At 47.1% G+C, this 19,122-nt stretch overlaps 1 protein-coding gene across 4 annotated transcripts in view; it reads right to left on the bottom strand.

Annotated features, from left to right (window-relative positions):
- The window catches only part of robo1 (roundabout, axon guidance receptor, homolog 1 (Drosophila)), a 204,918-nt gene that overhangs the window by 119,902 nt on the left and 65,894 nt on the right, over nt 1-19,122 (bottom strand). For 3 of the 4 annotated variants that reach the window (XM_076036444.1, XM_076036443.1, XM_076036441.1), the window contains exon 3: nt 15,997-16,086. In XM_076036444.1, the coding sequence (XP_075892559.1) occupies nt 15,997-16,086 (90 nt within the window). Of the gene's footprint in view, nt 1-563; nt 1,085-15,996; nt 16,087-19,122 lie in introns of those variants that run through there. The other variant, XM_076036442.1, reaches the window with a different exon arrangement.

Raw genomic sequence — 19,122 nt, 5'->3', positions numbered from 1 at the left:
GTTGAAAGCAAGCCAGACAGTTGGTGTCAAAGACCTTTTTTCTTTCTTTCTTTCTTTTTTTTTTTATACAGAAACAGTCATCCATGAGCTGAATTCCAACACCAATGGAAACACGGTGCCAGCAGAGACTCCTGCTGTCAGCATGAAAGACCAGAGCTGCTCTCTTCACTCTTTCCATGTAGAACTTCCACAGTGATCAGCCCTAAAACGTCTGACCAGACCCTCGAACACAGTTTCATGGCGCTTTTCATAACGTTACTTTATTCAGTTTAAAACCATGATTGGTCCTGCAAACTTAAAAAAATAATAAAAAAAACTTTTGGCCTGGTTTTAACAATTTAAGTTGATCTCCTGAACATTTTTAACAGGACACAGGTGCTTTTGGAAGAGTGTGGATAGTTGCTGTAAAGTCTACTCAGTAAATGCATGCATTAAGAAAAAAAAAAAGAAAGAATAAAACTGGACATGTGAACACAGATTTTCCTCAAACATGGGGAAAAACTTGCAGTCAAATGAAGTCCATCCAGCAGACAGACGATAAGTAGTTAGTCCTAGTCTCTTACCTGAGCACACATGGAGAATTCCTAACAGAAATACAAATCCAATAGAAGTTGGAGACATAATTCAGCGTCTCTCTTCTGAGAAATGTCCTTGTGTAATCCAACTAATGAAAAACTAGCTCCAGCATCCGCTTCTTCATGTCAGGGAGCAAAACAACAAATCTGAGAATCCACAATTTCACAGAATGTTACTCCAAGATGCTGAGGGAGGAGGGAAGCGTCCAAACGTGCTTTTATATTTTCCTTTTCACTGAGCTCGAATGACGGGAGGAGAAAAAAAAAGTTAAAATAAAATGCCAGAAAAAGTTTGAAAAGCGCAAAGATTTCTCACTCATGCCCGCTCAGTAGCTCACTGGGGCTGCAGAAACATCAGCAGGAGGAGGGAGAGAGGAAAAAAATATCGTCTGGTCCTTTCATTGAATCATTCTGCTTCTCCTGTTGGCGCAGATCAGTCCCGCGATCTCATTCAAATAATTTCGCTCCTTTGTGCAAAAAATAAAATAAAAAAGAAGGGCGTAAAAAAAAAAAAAAAAACCACCGATAAAAATCCACCGTGGCTCAAAGTTGAGTTGGGGCGAGCGGACGCTGAACGGCTCCGGTGCTCGCACTCACATTATTTCAGCCAGGCTCGGGTGTCTGTCAGTTGAGGTCGGAAACTTTAGTTTTCTGTCCGGTCCTCTCGCCGATCCTGACGCAAGATCACAGATGCAACTTTTCCATCACTTTTTTTCCGCCCTCCTTGTCCCTCCGCTCTCGCTCTCTCTCTCTCTCTCTTTCCCTCTTCTCGGTTTCGCTCGCGCTGCAGCTCGCGCAGCGGCTGTGGTTGCACGTCGCGGACGTCAGGCGCGCGGGGGCAGACGCACGGATCCACGGTCGATGCGACGCTTCATTCAAGGAAAGAAGCGCAGCGGCGGCTCGTCAGTTGGTATGCGCCTTTACTGCCCCCCCCCCCCCCCCTTTCCATAGAAGCGACGGTGTTTCCCAGCCAGGGGGGAAATTTAACCTCTTCCCTGCCCGGATCTCACCGAGCGCCACTTAAAAAAACAATAATCTAAAACTCTGGCAGACAAGCGTGTTTTCTTTAAAGTGCTCCAACAATAAGAGAAACCTTATTCCCCGATCCCCTCCTGGAAGACGGAACCCAAGTCTGTGGTTTAACAATGAAAACAGCCCCTTTATTGATGTATGGAAGAGTAGCACTAAGCGTATATTTTTGGAAGTCAGTCATTATCAAATTAGACTATTACGTTCCATTAATGTTATTATTCTTAATCTAAAACACTTGAAATGCATATATAACCTATCGGCGCCTGCCCATATGCTTCTTTATTTAAAGAAATTAGCAACTTCTGACCTCGTGGCAACGTCAAGATAAAAAAAAAAAAAAAAAAAAAAAAAAAAAAAACTTGTGTAAGATTCATAATAACAATTTTAAAGGAGAGGATTTCATTGTTGAACGAACAAAAGCAGCAGCAGCAAACACACTTTTATATGTCCTCAATGCAGCTCAGCTCAAAGCGTCTCGCCTGGCTCCGTTGGATATTTGTAACCGAACAGCACCCTCTAGTGGACATTTACGGAACTAATCTGAGAGAGCACGCTCTAACTGGTCAAATTTGCGGTTACATTTACTCAGACTGAACTGTACTAGAGGTCAACATTAAATGTTGTTCACTACTGTTGAACTACAGTTAAATAACCTCAGCTCAATATGACATTGTGCTAGCTTTTTGCTCTGGCAGTAATTCACATACAGGGGCTACAGGCTTTTCCCTCTAAATGTCTGTATAAAACTTTATTTAAACATGGGCAAACTGCACTAGATAAGAGAGATGCTTTTTGGTTTGGTTTGTTACTTATGTTCAGTGTTGAACAAAAAACATGCCTTTAAGTTGCCCTGTGAAACAGCAGAGCAATCGTGTGACGCATGCAATAAGGTTGCAGCTAACCTGTGCACAGTGCTAATGCATTAATAGAACAGTAAATTATCTGCAAATGGAGAAATGGACAGACTCATAAACAAGGTCGTATTACAATTTCACAGCACACTAAAGCAATATAAATTCTGTCATTAAAATAAAATTAATTAGAATGCAGGTTCTCGGCTTTACTTAACATTATTAATTACCGAAACAGTGAAAAAAGAAAGGGCGATGTTGAAAATAATGCTAATCATGAAATGTCACTCTTGTGTTTCCCTAAAGATCTTGAATTCAACCCAATCAGAATTTTTCCAATCTGCCGCACTGACCCATTCACACCTCTGCATTCTAAGAACCTTCATTATGAACATCTTTCGTTTCTTTTTTTCCCCGCCCTCTTGATTACTAGCGTGCGTCAGATTTCAGTGCTTGCAGAGCATAACAGCCGCGGACCTGCAAAGTGCCACTCTCCTGATTGTTGCCAATTCAATAGCAAAAAAAAAAAAAATTTGAAGTGCGCAGCAGGGAACCATAACACAGAGGCAAATTACCAGCAGTCATCGGCAACACCCAGCAGTGAGGGGATCCGATAGCAACAAAAGCACCGGAGCGCTTTGTAATGTAGGAGGCAAAGGAAGCGAATGCCCCCCCAAAAAAAATATAAAATAACGAAAGAAAGACACGACACTTTGAAATAAAAACATCAACAAGTAAGACAGATAAATTCTCGCTTGACTAGAAACACTTTGTCTGAGTGTTGAGGGTCGATCACAAACAAGTCGCTCTCGGGAGGAGTGGAAGACTTGCGAAGATCCTTCAAACCGACAGTCGGAGCCTCGATGGGCTCAACGTTTGCATTTGTTTGTTCGGTTTTTTTTACCGACTGGTAAATCGCTGCGACGGAAGAGATGCTTCTTTGACACACCAGCTCCAAGTGGTACAATAATGAATACATGCAACAAAGCCAAATTATTCCCAGCTCACTATCACTGCCGTGAAATTTAATCATCTCTTCCCAAAACCTTCATCTAACCTCACATCACTCTGCACACATTTGCACCTTATTTAAACATGTCAACCCTGCAATGAATGGGACTTTTTTTTTTTTTTTCATTTTAGACCGATGACTGTATCAAACGTGTCTCCATTTGTTGAAGAATGCAGATGCCCGTCTCTCTCTGACATCTGCAACTCCTGAGTTTGTGCCAGACGTAAACGTTATGTGTTGACATAACGGCAGATTTGCCAGAAATGGGATCTGAACCACATCAGTGTGTGCTTTTTTTTTTTGTAGAGCATCAAGTATTCCAGACCAACAGTTTGCCCATTTCGGGTGTGACCAAAACCACATCTGTTGACAGGCATCAGTGACAGCGTGGTACAAATTGGCTTGGACGTCCCATGATTGGTATATTCAAAATGAAGCCTGCGTATAATTTTAGATGCAATCGGCCCACGCTGAGCGAAAAGCAGAGCAGTTACACTCCAGGGGCCGTCCGGGCACGTCTACCATGACGGCCATCGCAAAACTTTACAGACTGCAACTCTAATTAGATGTCTGGACCGATAATTAATTAACTGTCTGCAACGGTTATGAAGAACAATAACAAAAAAGGAAAAAACAACAACAAATGAACGCAGTGTTCACGAGTTAAGAGAGAGCGAAAAAAAAAAACAAGGCCGCCTCTCTTTCTCCCTTCGCCTCGCACCCTTGTTTAGACCAGCAGAGCAAACAAATGACATACTGTCAGGCCCATGACGGCAGCTGAGACCGCAGAGAGGTTTTAGCACCGGAGCCAAGAATATACAAGGTACAAAGGGATCAAAAGTTTCCTCAAACTGCAAAAGCACTCCGAGGTTTTTAACGCCTGAGCAGCCGCTCGGGAGAGCCAAACAACTTGTCAAAGCCTTGATGATTCATTACTCTTTTTTTTTTTTTCCTTTTTGGATGTTGCTTCGCTTGCGTAACGGAGGACATTTCCCCCCCTCCGGGCTTCGCTTACCGTGAGAGGCGGCGTCGCACTTGCGCGGCTTGTTGTGCGAGTGGCTCTGGCGGGCCGGCGGGGCCCCAAAGTTTTTCGCCGGCCGCTTGCAGGAGTGGGACTTGTGCAGAGCCCGGAGCCGGTGCTCCTGCCTGGGGCCGCCGTGGTCCTTAGGGACCCCCAGCATGGCCAGGGTGGCCACCAGCACCGCCAGCGCGCACACAATCTGCATACTGACGGTTGGGAGACGTGCCAACTAGGTGACCGCCGCCGGGTATTCCATGAAGTTTTTAAACGATAGGAGGAAAAAAACAACAAAAAAACCCAGAGTCGAGGATCCTCTTGAAAATCTGTGCTGTTCCAAGTTGAAAATATTAGCAACAAAAGTCCACCATGCTGCTTCCCTTCACATACACAAACCCCTGCAGTCTTGGGACAGTCTCCTAAATCCTGTGACAGGGTCCCCCGCCCTCAAGGCATGATGGGATCTTAATGAGGGCAAGCCTGTATACAATATGCTCCCCTCTCCATCTCCCCAAGTAGACGCTCAATGGAGCGACTGTCTCTCATCTCGCCGGCCCTTTCTGGGCCCGATAATTCCCCTTTTTAATATATTCAAAGCGAGTTTGCGGACACTCGGTCTTTTTCCTCCCTTTCCGTATGATGTGTCCATGCATGCGGCAGGATAGGGAGGGGGGGGGGATCCTGTAGACAGCATGCTGGGTCCCTTTTCAGCGGCGCTGGACGCCTCACAAAACCTCGCACCCCCCCCCGAGCAAAGAGGTGACGGAGTGACACACGGACGGGCGAGCGAGAAAGAACCCGCGTTCCCCTTTTCTTCCCCCAACTAAGACTATTTAATGGCTTTCATTCCCAGCTCGCCGGCGCGGCAAACATAGCAGGCGTAAGACAAAACCGTCCTCCGTCCGTAAGAGACTCCCCACGGAGAGGAAAAACAAAAAAATACAAAGCAAAAAAAAAAAAAGAAGAAGAAGCCCAGCCCGTTCCCAGAAGGCAGAAGAGGAGGAACACGTTTCTGCTCCCGGAGGAGTAAGTGATGCATTTTGGACTCGGCACTCCTCCGGCTCTTATCTGCTGAATACGTGAGGGAGTAAAACAGACGCTGCAACTGGAGTCACCTTGGATAGAAGGCGGCAGTCGGGTCCCAAATACTTGTCCCCCCCGCCCCCTCCACAGCCACCAGTCAAGATGGCTTCCTGACTCGCCCCGGCTGCTGCATTCAGGACGTCCTTTTCTTTTCACCTTGAGGAGTCGTGACTTCATTTATTTCGTTTTTCGCTTCTTTTCGGGTTTGTAAAAGAAGCGGCGGGTCGACAGACACAAATGGCAAATCTTTAGAGTGGAATAGAATAGGAAGGCAAGGTGCTGGGGGGAAACTTAGGAGAGGAGACACTGGAAAATGGGCGGAGCTAAAAAAAAAAAAAAAAAAAAAACAGTAAAAAAAAAACAACAACAGCAGCACAACAACACCACCGGATCTGCAGCATTTTCAACCGACCGACGTTCGCCGCTGATCTCTCTGGTGGCTCAAGTCGAAGCTTTTGGTAAAAGGAGCATTAAAGAGAAGAGACGCATCCCGAGAGTGCGGCAGCGACTGTGACACATCCATCTTTGAGCTGCGTGTTGTTGTTTTTTTCTGGAGTCGGTTGAAGTATCTCCTTAGACTAGCGTCTGTGATGAGTCAGTGAAAATGAGGTTGGCTCTGAGAGGAAAAGAGCAAAAAGGAAGAGGATTTTTTTTTCATCCACCAAACATCAACCGTGAGCTCCGTCTCTTCATCCCCTCTCAGACTCAACGTCTTGACTACCTCCAGACTCGGCCTCGGCTCAGACGTATGGAAAGCTCATCATTTACGTGCAGGCAGACGGCAGGAAGGGACCGTTAGCATGATGGATCCGTGCAGCCGCACAAATGTGCAGGACCTGAGACTTGGACCCACCGCCGTTTGTTGTGCGTTTTAGGAAGAGAGGTAGGGTGTGTGTGTGTGTGTGTGTGTGTGTGTGTGTGTGTGTGTGTGTGGGGGGGGGGGGGTAGTTTCGTCACAGTCGATCCCGAGAGCGAGACGGCTGTCAGGTGGGCTGACGGATGGCTGAGGTGAGGTGGGGCCCCGCGGAGACGGGATGTGATGGGAATGAGGAGCGGAGAGACGACCGGGGACTCTGGCAGGAAGTTCGACCGTCTCGTTGCTACAGCAGCGGCAGGAGGCTACAAATCTTCTCCGATTGGCTGCTTAGGGAGCGGTTCCGCTTGAAGATTACAGACGCACGCCTCCGGAGAGAGTCCACACTTTGGCTTGGATCCTAAATGACATCCAATTTTAGTTGGTTTAGTAGTTTTTTTTATTATGCAGTCCTGAGAGGCTGTTGGACTGAGATCCGAATTGGCCGGCGGGACTGAATCTAACCCAAATGTTGACACTGATAAATATCAGCAGAGAGTGAAAGTGATGCACTGTCTGGAACATCAATTACAGTCACCTCCTCCCCACCCTCGTCCAACCCCCCACAGTGATTGTCAGGCCATTTCCTGCAGGCCCGTCCCGCTGAGGACAGATCCCGTCATCTCAAGCTCGAGGGCCCCGGGAATATTTGGGTCCCGTCCCAGAACAAATACAGTTAATTCACCGAGATGAAGCTCGGGAAGCGCAAGCCAAAAGAAAGTCTGCAGAATTCTGTGAATTGTCCCCCGTCACTATTATACAGAGGGGTTTGCCAGACGGTGGAGAAAAGGGGAACTCAAAGACACAAAGGCAGAGTGTCAGAAAACACAAATAATAGCGGAGGGCATTCACGGGTTCCGTGAGGGGGAGGAGGAGATGAAGAACCAAACAAATCAGTTCCTGTTGGAGGAATATCCCCACGTTTGACGCCGCGGCAAGAAATTCAAGAAATGTGAGCCGGAGAGGGGGAGAGGGGTTGGAGGCCCGGGGAGAAAGAAAGTTGGGGGGGGCCTTTACAAGATGCCACAACAAGCTCCTGAGCACAAAGCGGGATGAGGCGATAAACAGTCTGTTGCTTTTCCGCTTGCCTGCGCACTCTGAATCCCTCTTTCTCCGGGTCTTTTTTAATGGGCCTCACATTAGCATCTGTTTAGCGGCGTCGTCACCGCGGCCCGCCGAGGCCTGATTAAAATAGCGCAGCCGTCACGTAACCTCCTGGCAGCGACATCAAAATACAGTCGAGACGTTGGAAAAATTTGCCGCGACAGACACTCAGGGAAGTTGGCAGCGGTTGGTTTCGGCGCTCTTCTTTTGTCTGGGAGGAGGTGAAAAAAAAATAATAAAAGGTTTTTGAAGCGATGAAGTCGCTCGCAGGGTTCGCATCCACGGCGGGGGAGAGGAAGAAAAGTTGAAGGTGTCAGAAGAAGTGGAGATATTACCGAAAGGAGAGAAGGGAAAAGGAGGGGAAGAATTCAAAACAAACATTATTTAACGCTTCCCCGCCGAGCGGGAGACGCAAAATACGCAGCTTTCCGCGCAACCTTGGCTGCAACGCTTTGGTTCCCAGCGACGCGCCAAGCCAGATCGAGCGAGCAGCTTTGGTGTTTCACACCCAATTTGCTTCAGTGATTTCAGGCAGGGGATCTTTAAAGGCTGACGGCGGGGCTGCGGCGGAACCGGGCCAACAGATCCCCTTCGCTTGGTTCTCGCCGCCGCTGGACCTCAGCCAATCGCAAGGCAGGGAGACGTGTGAGGCGAAAGCCCAGACAAAGGGGAGCGCAACGCAACCGCTGCGTGGGGGACGACAACCACGAGTTCCTGTGTTCAGATCCCACGATGATTACGGCCCAACGGTGTGGGCAGATGTTTTTCCTATGGAGCCCTGTGCAGCAAGGCCATCAAGAGGCAAATACATTAAAGGGGCAGCAGCAGTTTCAGCCGCTAGGCTCTGGTGTGGATGGAGGCTCTTTCAGCATTTTCACCACTTCTTTCGGCCGAGAATTTCAACGTAAAAAAAATAAAGGAAGAGACGAAACAGTTGAGTTTGAAGCAGCTGTGTTTCAGCCAATATATCTACTGAGGCCTCGAAGACCAAAGCCGGACTCATGCAACTCTTACTATCGAGGGAATCATGCAACATGCAACCGTAACTTGTCATACATGCAAGATGCTTACAAAAACACAGTTCACAGTTGATAGTTTGGCTACTTTTTATGCTTTGAGACAAAGTAAACTGCAGGTCTTTTTGATATTATATATAGATATTTTTTTCTTTTTTATTAATAATTTGTCTTTTGTTTGGGCCTTTTAGCACTTTATGAAGTCTAAATACAAATAGTGGGAAAAAATGTTCGTGTTTTTTTTAAAGTTGGTTGGTCTTAATTCCAAATGGTGCAATGTACTTGGAGATAGAAAACACACACACACACACACACACACACACACACACACACACACACACACACACACACACGCACAGCACAAGCCATGGCAACAGACACACACTGAGCAGCGCTGAGGTCTCTGCTGGGCCGCAACACGACTGAGGTTAAGAAGTCATTTTGCAGTTTCTTTAAGCTGAGCAAACATCCACTAATTCAAATATTATTCCGCCCCGTTTTATTTGTAATATGGGGATCAATAGAACAGAGTGAAATCACAAATTGTTCCTTCCCCGACCTCAGCCGCAAACCCAACCTGACCCAGAGAGGACGGACGAGACGTTAATGTTTTTCCCCCCCCCTTTCAAAAACTTTCCAGAACTCGACTTTGAGTCTCGGTCTGCAGTAGCTGCGGTTTTGACGCAGGACTTTGGAGCCAGCGCTCGTGGCAGCTCCCTCCGCCTTGAAGTCGGCGAGCCGGAGAGAAGCGCAAAGACACGGCTCACGCTCAAAGAATTCCCCCGTCCCCTCGAATAAAAAGCCTTATTCTTTCTTCCTCCCCCCCCTCGGTGATCAGCTGCCAAAACAAACCGCCGCTGTGATAGATGTAATAAATATGATCGATGGGATATCTGCCTCCGCTGACCTCACACCACGTGCCGGAGTCCTGGGAGCAGGTGCTGCTTGGATTTAACCCCCCGCCTCTGCCCCCCACCTCCTCACATGATGACAGTCCCGCTGTCTTCTCTCCCACACAGAGACACCAACACACGGCTCGGGCCCTCGGCTGTATCAGCTCGGGGCGGAGCTTGCCGTGCGTCACGGCTCCTAATGGAGCGTCAATAATTTTATTTTGGATATCATTAAGCCGTCAGTCAAAGGCGCGCGATAATTGGAGTAATTTCTGCTGGAAGGAGTACAAAGAGATGCCGGTGGGTGGGGCGAAGAGGTAACGCGTATGCTCACAAAAGGCGGCTAATTGATCCTGAGGCGGCGCGACTAAACCGATAAAACCTCCTCGCCGGGTTTTACGCGCGTTTTGTGCTGCGCGACAAGAGCGACTGGGTTGTGCGGGTGAGATATTTTGAAAAGCTCTAATTAACAAGTATGCACACAAGTGTTTACAATAGGCTACTGTTCAATTACGCTAATAACTTTATTGAAATGCGCGTTGGGAATGCGTGTCGTGCTATATGTTGCAAAACAAGCATGGCCGTACGCAGCATGAAGACGAGACGCTCCGCACCTGAAGAATGTTGCTCAACACACTGCCTCACACGCATCAAAGTCAAGGAGCCGCAGCCCGTCAAGTCATTTCATATGATCACCCCCCCCAGAGTTTGGAAGGTGTGACAGAGAGAAGGAAGGCAATGTCATGGGAGGTTGGAACAACGCTATTAGAATGACTTTTGTTCTATAGTGCTGTTTTTATTGGTTTTGTTTCAACTGAAGTTTGATTTCTGCTTGACGCAGCTCTGTATGTTCTGTAAGCACATAAATTGTCAAGCACGATTTGCTTGAATACTATGCAGAGTCAGCCAAAAATAATATATACACACATCAGGAAAGGAAAAACTTACATAAATATTTCAAAACCAAATTTATTCAGACATCACGAAAGTTACCTTAGGCCTCTACAATTGCAAGAGGTGCTCAAAGTGGTGGCCATTGGCTTCCAGAGATCCATGTGCACGGTGAACTACTGCTAAGGTAACATTTCTTACTTCTTATTGATTAGGGTAATGCCCTGTTTTGTTTTCTTTCTTTTCTTTTGTGTATTATTTTGGCTGACTAGTTTTTGGATCAATGCCCACACAATACTATTAACCTACAAAAAAAACTATTAAAAAAAAAAATTTTTTTAAAGGGCTGATTACATTTATGCAGTCTTACAGTTAGAACACCTATTAACTCAAACACTCCACTTTTGAATTAGGAGAGCAGAACAGAATATGACCTACTTGAATTGAACTCGACGGCGGAGCAGCAGCAGATTATTAGCACTCAGCCAAACTCTACCTAATCTTCTCCTTGATGATCACAAGGACCCTTACAACATGAATCGGAACGCTCTAATTGAATTCTCGCCTTGCACTCTTTTGGCACCCTGGACCTCTGAGCGCTGGCGCCAAGTCCCGACTGGAGTCTTGGCCACGCCAGAGTGCCCAGCGGTCTCCCTGCGAAGGCAGCCGATAGACTTATGTTAAAACAACACAAAGCAACCGCATCGCAGGCCACGAGCAGCGAGAGGCTGCACACAGGGCACCAGTGCACGGTTATATCTAATTATATCTACGGTGAATCGCTCCCACGAGCGTAGCCGTGGATCCGTCTCTGTCTCTGCCTCGCCGGTGAGGTATGAAAATGATTCTGCTGCTTTTCAGGGAGCAATAAGAAGCCGAGCGGGCGTCATGAGGATGTGACGTGCTGGTTCTGCCGAGGCTCGTGGGCAATAAAGGTGGGGGTGGCCAGCAAATTGATTTCAAGGGCGAGGACTCAAGGCCGGCCAATAATGAGACGGGAGAGTGGAGATCGCCATCTCTCCCTCCATTTCTCCCTCCATCTCCTGCGCTCGCTGTGGAGCAACCAATCAGGACAGAGCTGACTAGACTTTAACATCAATAGGTCAATGATGGACAACCAGGGACCCGCCCACTAACCTTTTCATCCGTAAAGTCACACTGAACAAACAACTTTCTCATGTCATTTAGCAGGAGTTGCCAAGCAACAGACACATTTTGGGATTACGTGGCGGAATTACACTGCTGTGCGGCGACCCGTCCGTGGCACCGCTTCCTGTTCCAACAGGAACATCGGAACCTTTTGATGTGCGGTGAACAAGCAGGCAGAGTTCAATCCTGAAAAAATAATGACCCTGTGGCAATTATTATTTTGTTCCACTCAGACACAGAGACTATGTGCAGCTGTGAGTCAACCTCCGGAGAAAGGTTTTCCCACAGTACGCACTCAAACAAAAAGGCCTCTCCCAAACCTGTTGGCTCAGTGTAAATGTTTTGACTAACTAGTACTTGATATAAAATATCCATAAGTCCATTGAAAACATAATTACAGGTAAATTTTAAGGTCCTGTTTCGGGAAAAAAAAGATATATATAGACATATAAAATCATCCTAATGATATGCTATAATGCTATATGGTATAATATAATGCTATAATGATGGTGGCAATTAACACACCAAATATGAAAAATTACAGCTTATGCAGTTTGAGACGAATTGTACTGATCATCATAGTATGGACTCTGCTGAGATTTTTTTTTTTTTGTTCTAAATGCAGGTGATAGATAGACTGCAAAAGAGCAGTAAGTGCGGATGGTTGGCACTGAATTTCGTTGTCAACCTGGACAATAAGAATAAAGTTTCTATTTCTACTTCAATTTCTAGCCATCTTTGCTAGCTAGCGCTAGCAGTGAGTGACTGGCCAATCACAAAGGAGTGGGCTGTTACAGGGCTGAGCCACGGATGGAGCAGGTAGGGGAGGGGGGAGGAGAGGCTGAGTGAGAGAAGTATTTGTTTTGTAAGGTCTGCACAGCTCAAACTAGGAGGATTCTTTTTTTTTGTTTTTATTGTTTACTGTTGAAAGTGAACCACCAACAGTAATTTATAGCATCTGGAAATGGCCACAATGGCACATAATAGTACAATAATAATTCTTACAATTTCAATTGGTTCTTTGCCTGGGCAATGACCTGCTCTGTTTCAGAGCTGGTCTATCGCTTGGGCTCAGTCCCCAACTATGACCTTTCAAAATAAAAGCATTTCAAGTGCAGCATTCCAAGGGTTTTTGCACAGTTGACCAGCCGAGGCCAATGTGACTGTGCTTCGTAACAAACTTCCGGATGAGACGTCTGTGTTCCACGCCGCACTACAGTGGCGCGTCAATTAAGCTGTAAAAGCCCAACTGAGCGGCGGCCCTGATTGACGCGTGCAGCCACTTGCAAAATTCTTAAACAAAGTCTCTCATCACATCATATTTTCATCACACAAGCGTTCCCAAGCTGGAGCGCGTGCTGATGGATGACACTTCTACTCCTGTCTATCTGATCTCTGCGGTCGTTCTGCAAAATTAACTTTCCTCCACTACAGCAGCTGTACGGCGCGTAATTGACTCGCTCCCACGTGACCCGCGGAAAACTGCGCAACTCATCAATGAAGCGACTTCCGTGGAAACAAACCTCGACGGTTCTATCGAGCCACCCTCCCCATCTTCACCTCACTGACCCGGCAAGCGGAGCCAAACTGTGGAGCCGCCGTCCTCTGTGATCAGCGACAAAACGCGGCTGTCAGCGTGCAGGCAGGATGCGAGCTCTGACGCGCTTTCCCCCCGCAAAGTCACGCTAAAGCCTTTCATGTAGAGGCAGAGGAAGTGCAGACCTGTCTCCTCGGTGTGCGTCTGCGAGGGCTTTTGGCATGCCTCCCTAATCCGCAGTCCTGGCTGGCACAGCGCGTCCTCATTTATTATGAATGAAGGGTCCTGTGAAATGCTCTTTAATATCGAGAAACAATCAGGAGCTGGCTGAAAGTCAGTGGCTCCAGGGACCAATCGAGAGCACTTTTAATATAATGGGAACTTCATGTCGACTGGGCGCACCCACCCACACGAGGACAAAAAAATTACAGCCGATTATTTATTTTATGTCGCAACAGCCCCGACAGCAACTTTCCTTGCAATAGTTTTCCAAACAATATTTGTTCCATTCGGGCTAAATTCTTCATTTTACCTTCTATTCCTGTGTGAAAACTAAAGAGTCACCCTTTGGACTCCCTCTTGTGGAACTAAGTGTAATTACACCAGGAGCCAAGGATGTGGCACCTGTGATGTATAGACACCCCCACAGATGCTGCAGCAGCAGCAACCTTAATGGCTGTGACCTGGTCCATCTGGACAGCTGTTACTCCTTCCTGCCCAGGAAATCACCTTTCATTTTTTTTTCTTAGCATGCACCAGTAGCTGCATTGCACTGGACCTAAAGGTTCCCCCATCATGCTGTGTGGCATTATGTAGAGACAGAGGACAGGAAGTGATTTCTTACAGCAGATGCTGTTTGAAATTCTTTTGTTACGATGATGTTTTAAGCCAAGAAACTGAGAGCTCATAAATGTGTTTTCAAAAGGGGAGCGCTCAAGAATCTGAGTGAAAACCATCAGAAACCAGAAAAAAAAAAAGCTCTGAAACCTTTGTCTCTTGTCACAAGGAGCAGAGCCTCAAGGAGGCAGTGTGTTTTGTCATAGATGGCTTATGTGGCTTTGTTACCATCTTAGAGACAACTGATCACTTGCAGTGAATCAAACAACGCTATAATGAAAATTATTATACATAAATTAGCGACTAAAATAGACAAAAATTGCAAGTCACAGTCTCAAAATTACAAATTACAAACTGATGACCTTACAAGCTCTTGGTTTGGGAGGTACTACATGTAAGCACCGCCACCTCAGCAGTGTCGGGTCAATACACGGCTGCTGCAGTGAACATTCAACTTTCATGAAGGTCGCACGTTTGCATCTTCCCCTTCCCAGTACAACGCAGGCCCTTCCTCTATCTCTGCTCGAGCTGCTCTTTACTTCCTGCCAGAATGTCACATGACACCAGAATCAGGTGACTGTGGACAAGCTCTACTTATTGGTAAAGAAAAGCTCACTTCAGCAATAATCCACAGCACTCCAGGCTGAACAGAGAGCAACAGCAGGTCACCGTGGCAGGATGACAAAGACGCGACTCTCCTTCCCCTCCCACTCCCCCCTCCCCTGCCACCCCCTCCTCAAAGTCATGTGGAGAAGCCCGTCAGATGAAAAGTGAACTTTCTCATAAATCAATGAGCCACTTTCATCTTGGATCAGGTGACCAAGACACAAACACGGGGCCATTAAACATTCTTCGCTGAACTCCAAGATGCCCTTCATTTTCACTTGAGCGCAGAGCTGCAGCTGTCAAGATTACATTCACCTCCCATCCAGTCACGCCGCCCGAAATGGAGTCTTTGGCAGCGTCCCACTCCTCTCTATCAGTAGACTGAGGCATCAGGCCACTCAGGGCATGAGCCTCATTTCCAATTCACTCACCAGCCCAGATCAATTGCCTTAATATTTTATGCCCAGATGGGATTAAATGGTGAGATTAGAGACAAACTCGTGGCTCTGTGCACCGGACAGAGTTAATCACAACAAAGATCATTCTAATATTGTGTAAATTGACCCATTTTTATCTTTAAACTCCAAAAACGTCTCATCTGTTAGATCTGAGGGTAAACCACTCCTGCTGCGGTTGCTTGAGTTCAGTCGTTCCGTCGGCGGTAAAAGCTGTAGCTTCATGATGAAAACAACTGCGCTGTCAGTTATTGTATGAATTTCAAGCTGAACGACGTCTAGACTTGCCGAGCCAGCGCGCACGCACTGACGGGCTGAGTTCTGACGCTTAAATTGGACCTCCTTCGGTACGAGTCTGTGTGAGGTCCAGCAATTCTTGGAGGGAGGTCGGCTCTCTCGCTGCCCAGCAGGCTGAGAACGCTCTTCACACTACAAGACGCACGTCATCACTATTTTTGTTTTTAACAGACCTGAACCCTTTGTGTGTGCTTGTTTGTCTGAGTCAGGAGCCAGATGCTGAGGTGCCCATTTGAGCGTCTTGTTTTCTCTCCGACCAGCACTTCATGAAGTGCAGAAGTTATTACCAGTTACCAAAACACAACTGTGAAACCCTCAGAGGCAACAACAACAACAAAAGTTTGAATTTCTATTTACTGAATTTCTATAGGGCTGTCAGTCGATTCCATTTTTTTTAATCGCGATTAATTGCACTAGTGTCGTAAGTTAACTCACTATTCGGTGTGAACCAGGCGTTAAAAAAATGAGTGCAGTTAAAACGAGTTTGAGTTAACGCATTATTAACATGTTAACTTCGATAGCCCTGATAGATAGATAGATAGATAGATAGATAGATAGATAGATAGATAGATAGATAGACTTTGTGGAAAATGTCAGTTGCCCAAAACGCATTCAGCTATGTCCTAGTTTCTACAAAGCACAAGTATTATTTCTGAGGCAAGATTTTCCTTGAATTCTTCCCTTTCCACCATTGAATTGCAACTTGCCACCTCTTCAGGCAAGTGTGTCGGCGCACACAAGACGATGGCGGCGGTGAATCATGAGAGAACAGCAGCAGCAGCAGTACCTGTGTAGCCCAAGGAGTTGTCGTCCTCGTGCTGGCTGGTGGGAGCCGCCGTTGCCCCCTCGCTGGCCCCATTCTGAGCAATTCCCGTCTCTGTCAACAACAACACCACAGGGACTGAGAACTCAGAGGCATTCAGCCCACTTTGCCCACCCCCGGTCCCAACCTGCTGCCCGCTGCATCCTTGACAGAAACAAAAAGCGAACACACAAAGAAGTGCCCTGTTGCCGCCGTGTCCTCGTAAACTCCGGCTTTGACCGCCACAGCCAAACATCCACATTGCGGCAAAGGTGAAAACATCCACAAAAGGAATGTGATGGAAACGGAATGAGGAGGTCAGAGGAGCATCGATCGCTCCCTCGCTCTGTTGATTGGGCCAGCAGGTTGCCGGTCCGCGCTCACCGGGAGCCTTTTCTGTTCTCCCGTGTCGGGTTCGAGTGCGAGAGTGTTGGGGGCAAAACACCTCTTTAGCATTAATAGCCATAAGTGGCTGCACCCCAGTGGGATCACATGGGCAGGACGGAGGGGAGGAGGGGAGGGCCGGGGGAAACACACCCCGCATGATTGACAACGCCACTCCGGTTTGCGCGCAGACACCGTGCATGGTGCACTCCTGGTTCAAACACAATGACGCGCCATTAATTGCTAATCAGCCTCCTCTTTTTGATTTCAGGCCTGGTCTTTGTGCCTGGGTCTTCCTCAGAGTGACAGGTTGAGTGTGTGCGACAGGAGGCGTGAGGGTGGGACGGAGGCGGGTAATAGAGAGGCCATGAGGGGGACGTAGGGGATACGGGGAGGAGAGGAGGGGGAGGAAGGCCAACTGTGCCCCGGCCATGGCTCCGTGTGAAATAAATCAGACTAAGCCATGCCCAATTCCTTTGTGGCCCGCTGACAAGGGGTTAATTTGTGCCGGGTGCTCGGGGTGAGGGGGTAAAAGGAATCTTAATCGAAGTGCATTCAACCCCGTTAGCTAAGCGAGTGTCAGTCTGTCGGAAGTATGTGTTTGCACAATGGGATCTGGCATTCTGTCCTGATAAATAGCAGACGTACAAACAGAATGGTTCATCTGAGAGCACTTTAGATCAGCGGCCTGTGAAGAGGACCATGACCCGGCACTTTGAAAATCTATGCACAGATTTAAATTTGGCCGTATTTTAATGTGATTTTTCGCTTCTCAGCAGTTATGGGCCCATTTTTAATGCTAAAACTGCGTCTCGGTCCACCGCTGCTCCAGTGTTGCAGTGAGTCGAACGGCTTGAGAGGTCTTTTTCTCGTAATGGGCCAATGTCTGCTTCTCTGTACAGCAGAACCTGACTGATAACAGTGGGGGAAAGCGAGGCGGTCGATCCCCATAAACAGCTGAACACACACAAAAATGGACATGATGGAGCATGGAGCACTTTAAATATGGATGTGGACATGAAGAAATGCACATATAAGGCAAAGGGTGAACAACTGCATGACCGTTGTGGCTTGACACCAGCAAGATATATGCAATCTTTTCAAGCAGGGAAAAGATATACCAACTGTAAAGAGCAAAACAATCAGTTTAGCACTGGGAACAATTAGAGTGAAAAACACATTAAAAATTCACACATCTTAAAAAAAATAAAAGACTCTGTGTACTTTCTGCCACAATTAAAAGATCATTTCCATAAAAAGTCCAATAAGACTAAACTACCAGATATGAGAAACACTCTCTTTATCAGCCCTGTGACACCAAAACCAGAGCAGTGAATAATCTAATATGCATTTTACTTGGACCAAAGAACCCAACACACAAAAAAAAAGCTAATAAAAAAATGTACACTGTTCATTGACAGCTTACCAGCATATCAAGTATGACTCTTGATCTGTGGTCTCCTAATATCAAAGTCAGCGTTGACTGATAAAAACAATGAATCAATATAAGATGGACAATAAAAAAGAAACTGCATCGGTAAAACTTGCATTTATATCATGCTGTATTATTTCATGCAGGATGTTTCATCTATAGTGTGTTTTCATCATGGTCTCAGTGTGGATCCTTTGGGTGGTCTGCAGCCAGTGGTCCAATTAGAGAGCACATCAGAGGTCATTAACAGGTGGAGCACCCAGCTGCCCCCTCAGGGTATGAGTGCGAAGACCCCCGGACCCCCAGTACAGTGTGGCCTCAGTGCTACTGTGCACAGCTCAGCTCCCCTGTTGGCTAATTAATGGGGCTCATGTGCTGCCCTCCTACCAAAATACAAAGCCTGGACGGGTCTGAACCCCTCCTCCCTGCAGCTGGTCCCCAGACTATAAGCCCTGCCCCCCCCCAGCCCGATTCAAACATGTGAGTGTGATTCTTTTCTTTGTCACAACAACAACAACAGAAGAGGATCAATCCTCAGTGATTCCTGCCTCTGTTTTCATCGTGTCCCCCATAAACCACGAGGTCAACTCGGGCCACATCAGACCCGAGAGGTGCTTTGCACCTCTTTGTCTTGTGTGACACGTGTAGCTCCTGTACATCCTGTTTGCGACAATGAGCCCGACGTCAAACCTATCGGCTCTCGTCGTTCCTCAGCTTGACAAATGCCGGCCGGCTCCCGGCAGCCGCCAGCAGCGGGGGGCTGACTGTCGTCTCATTGTTATCTCGCGGCGTATTGGCAGCGACGCTCCGCTTCTGGCAGCCGGCGCGGGTGATGGATCGGCTTACAGTGATTAGCGCAGGGTGTCAGGTGCGGAGGCTTGTTAACAGCGCTGAGCGTTTTGCTAGACGTGAGAAAAGTTCCTTCACACTGTCTGAACAAGGAGGCGGCTGCCTCCTCTGCCTTCGAGCGACGTTGCTTAATAAATTGGATTTGTTTCCATTCCCCCCCCACCCCCAAACATCTGTTGGAGTCTTATCTGATGTGATGACAGGAGCAGACGACGAGGACGCTGACTGAGGTGAAAAGCCAAGGAGACTTTATCTCTCTCCGAACAAGGTTGCGCCGATTCTGCAACCCAACACTTTCTAACACTATGAGTGAGCCTGAAGTTTCATGTTTAAATGAAACTTACAGACTCACTAATGAAACCTTCTTTTTTTTTTTTTTGCCGTTTCCCATTCTTATCTAATTTCAGACTAATTTCCATTTTGATTCGCTCTCCTTTGTGTTTGAC

This window comes from Nelusetta ayraudi, unplaced genomic scaffold, assembly GCF_046127955.1.
Source record: "Nelusetta ayraudi isolate G7.1 ecotype Tasmania unplaced genomic scaffold, CSIRO-AGI_Nayr_v1 ptg000048l, whole genome shotgun sequence".
Classification (NCBI taxonomy): Eukaryota; Metazoa; Chordata; class Actinopteri; order Tetraodontiformes; family Monacanthidae; genus Nelusetta; species Nelusetta ayraudi.
The sequence above is the reverse complement of the archived record's forward strand: the minus strand, read 5'-3'. Positions and strand labels throughout refer to the sequence as shown.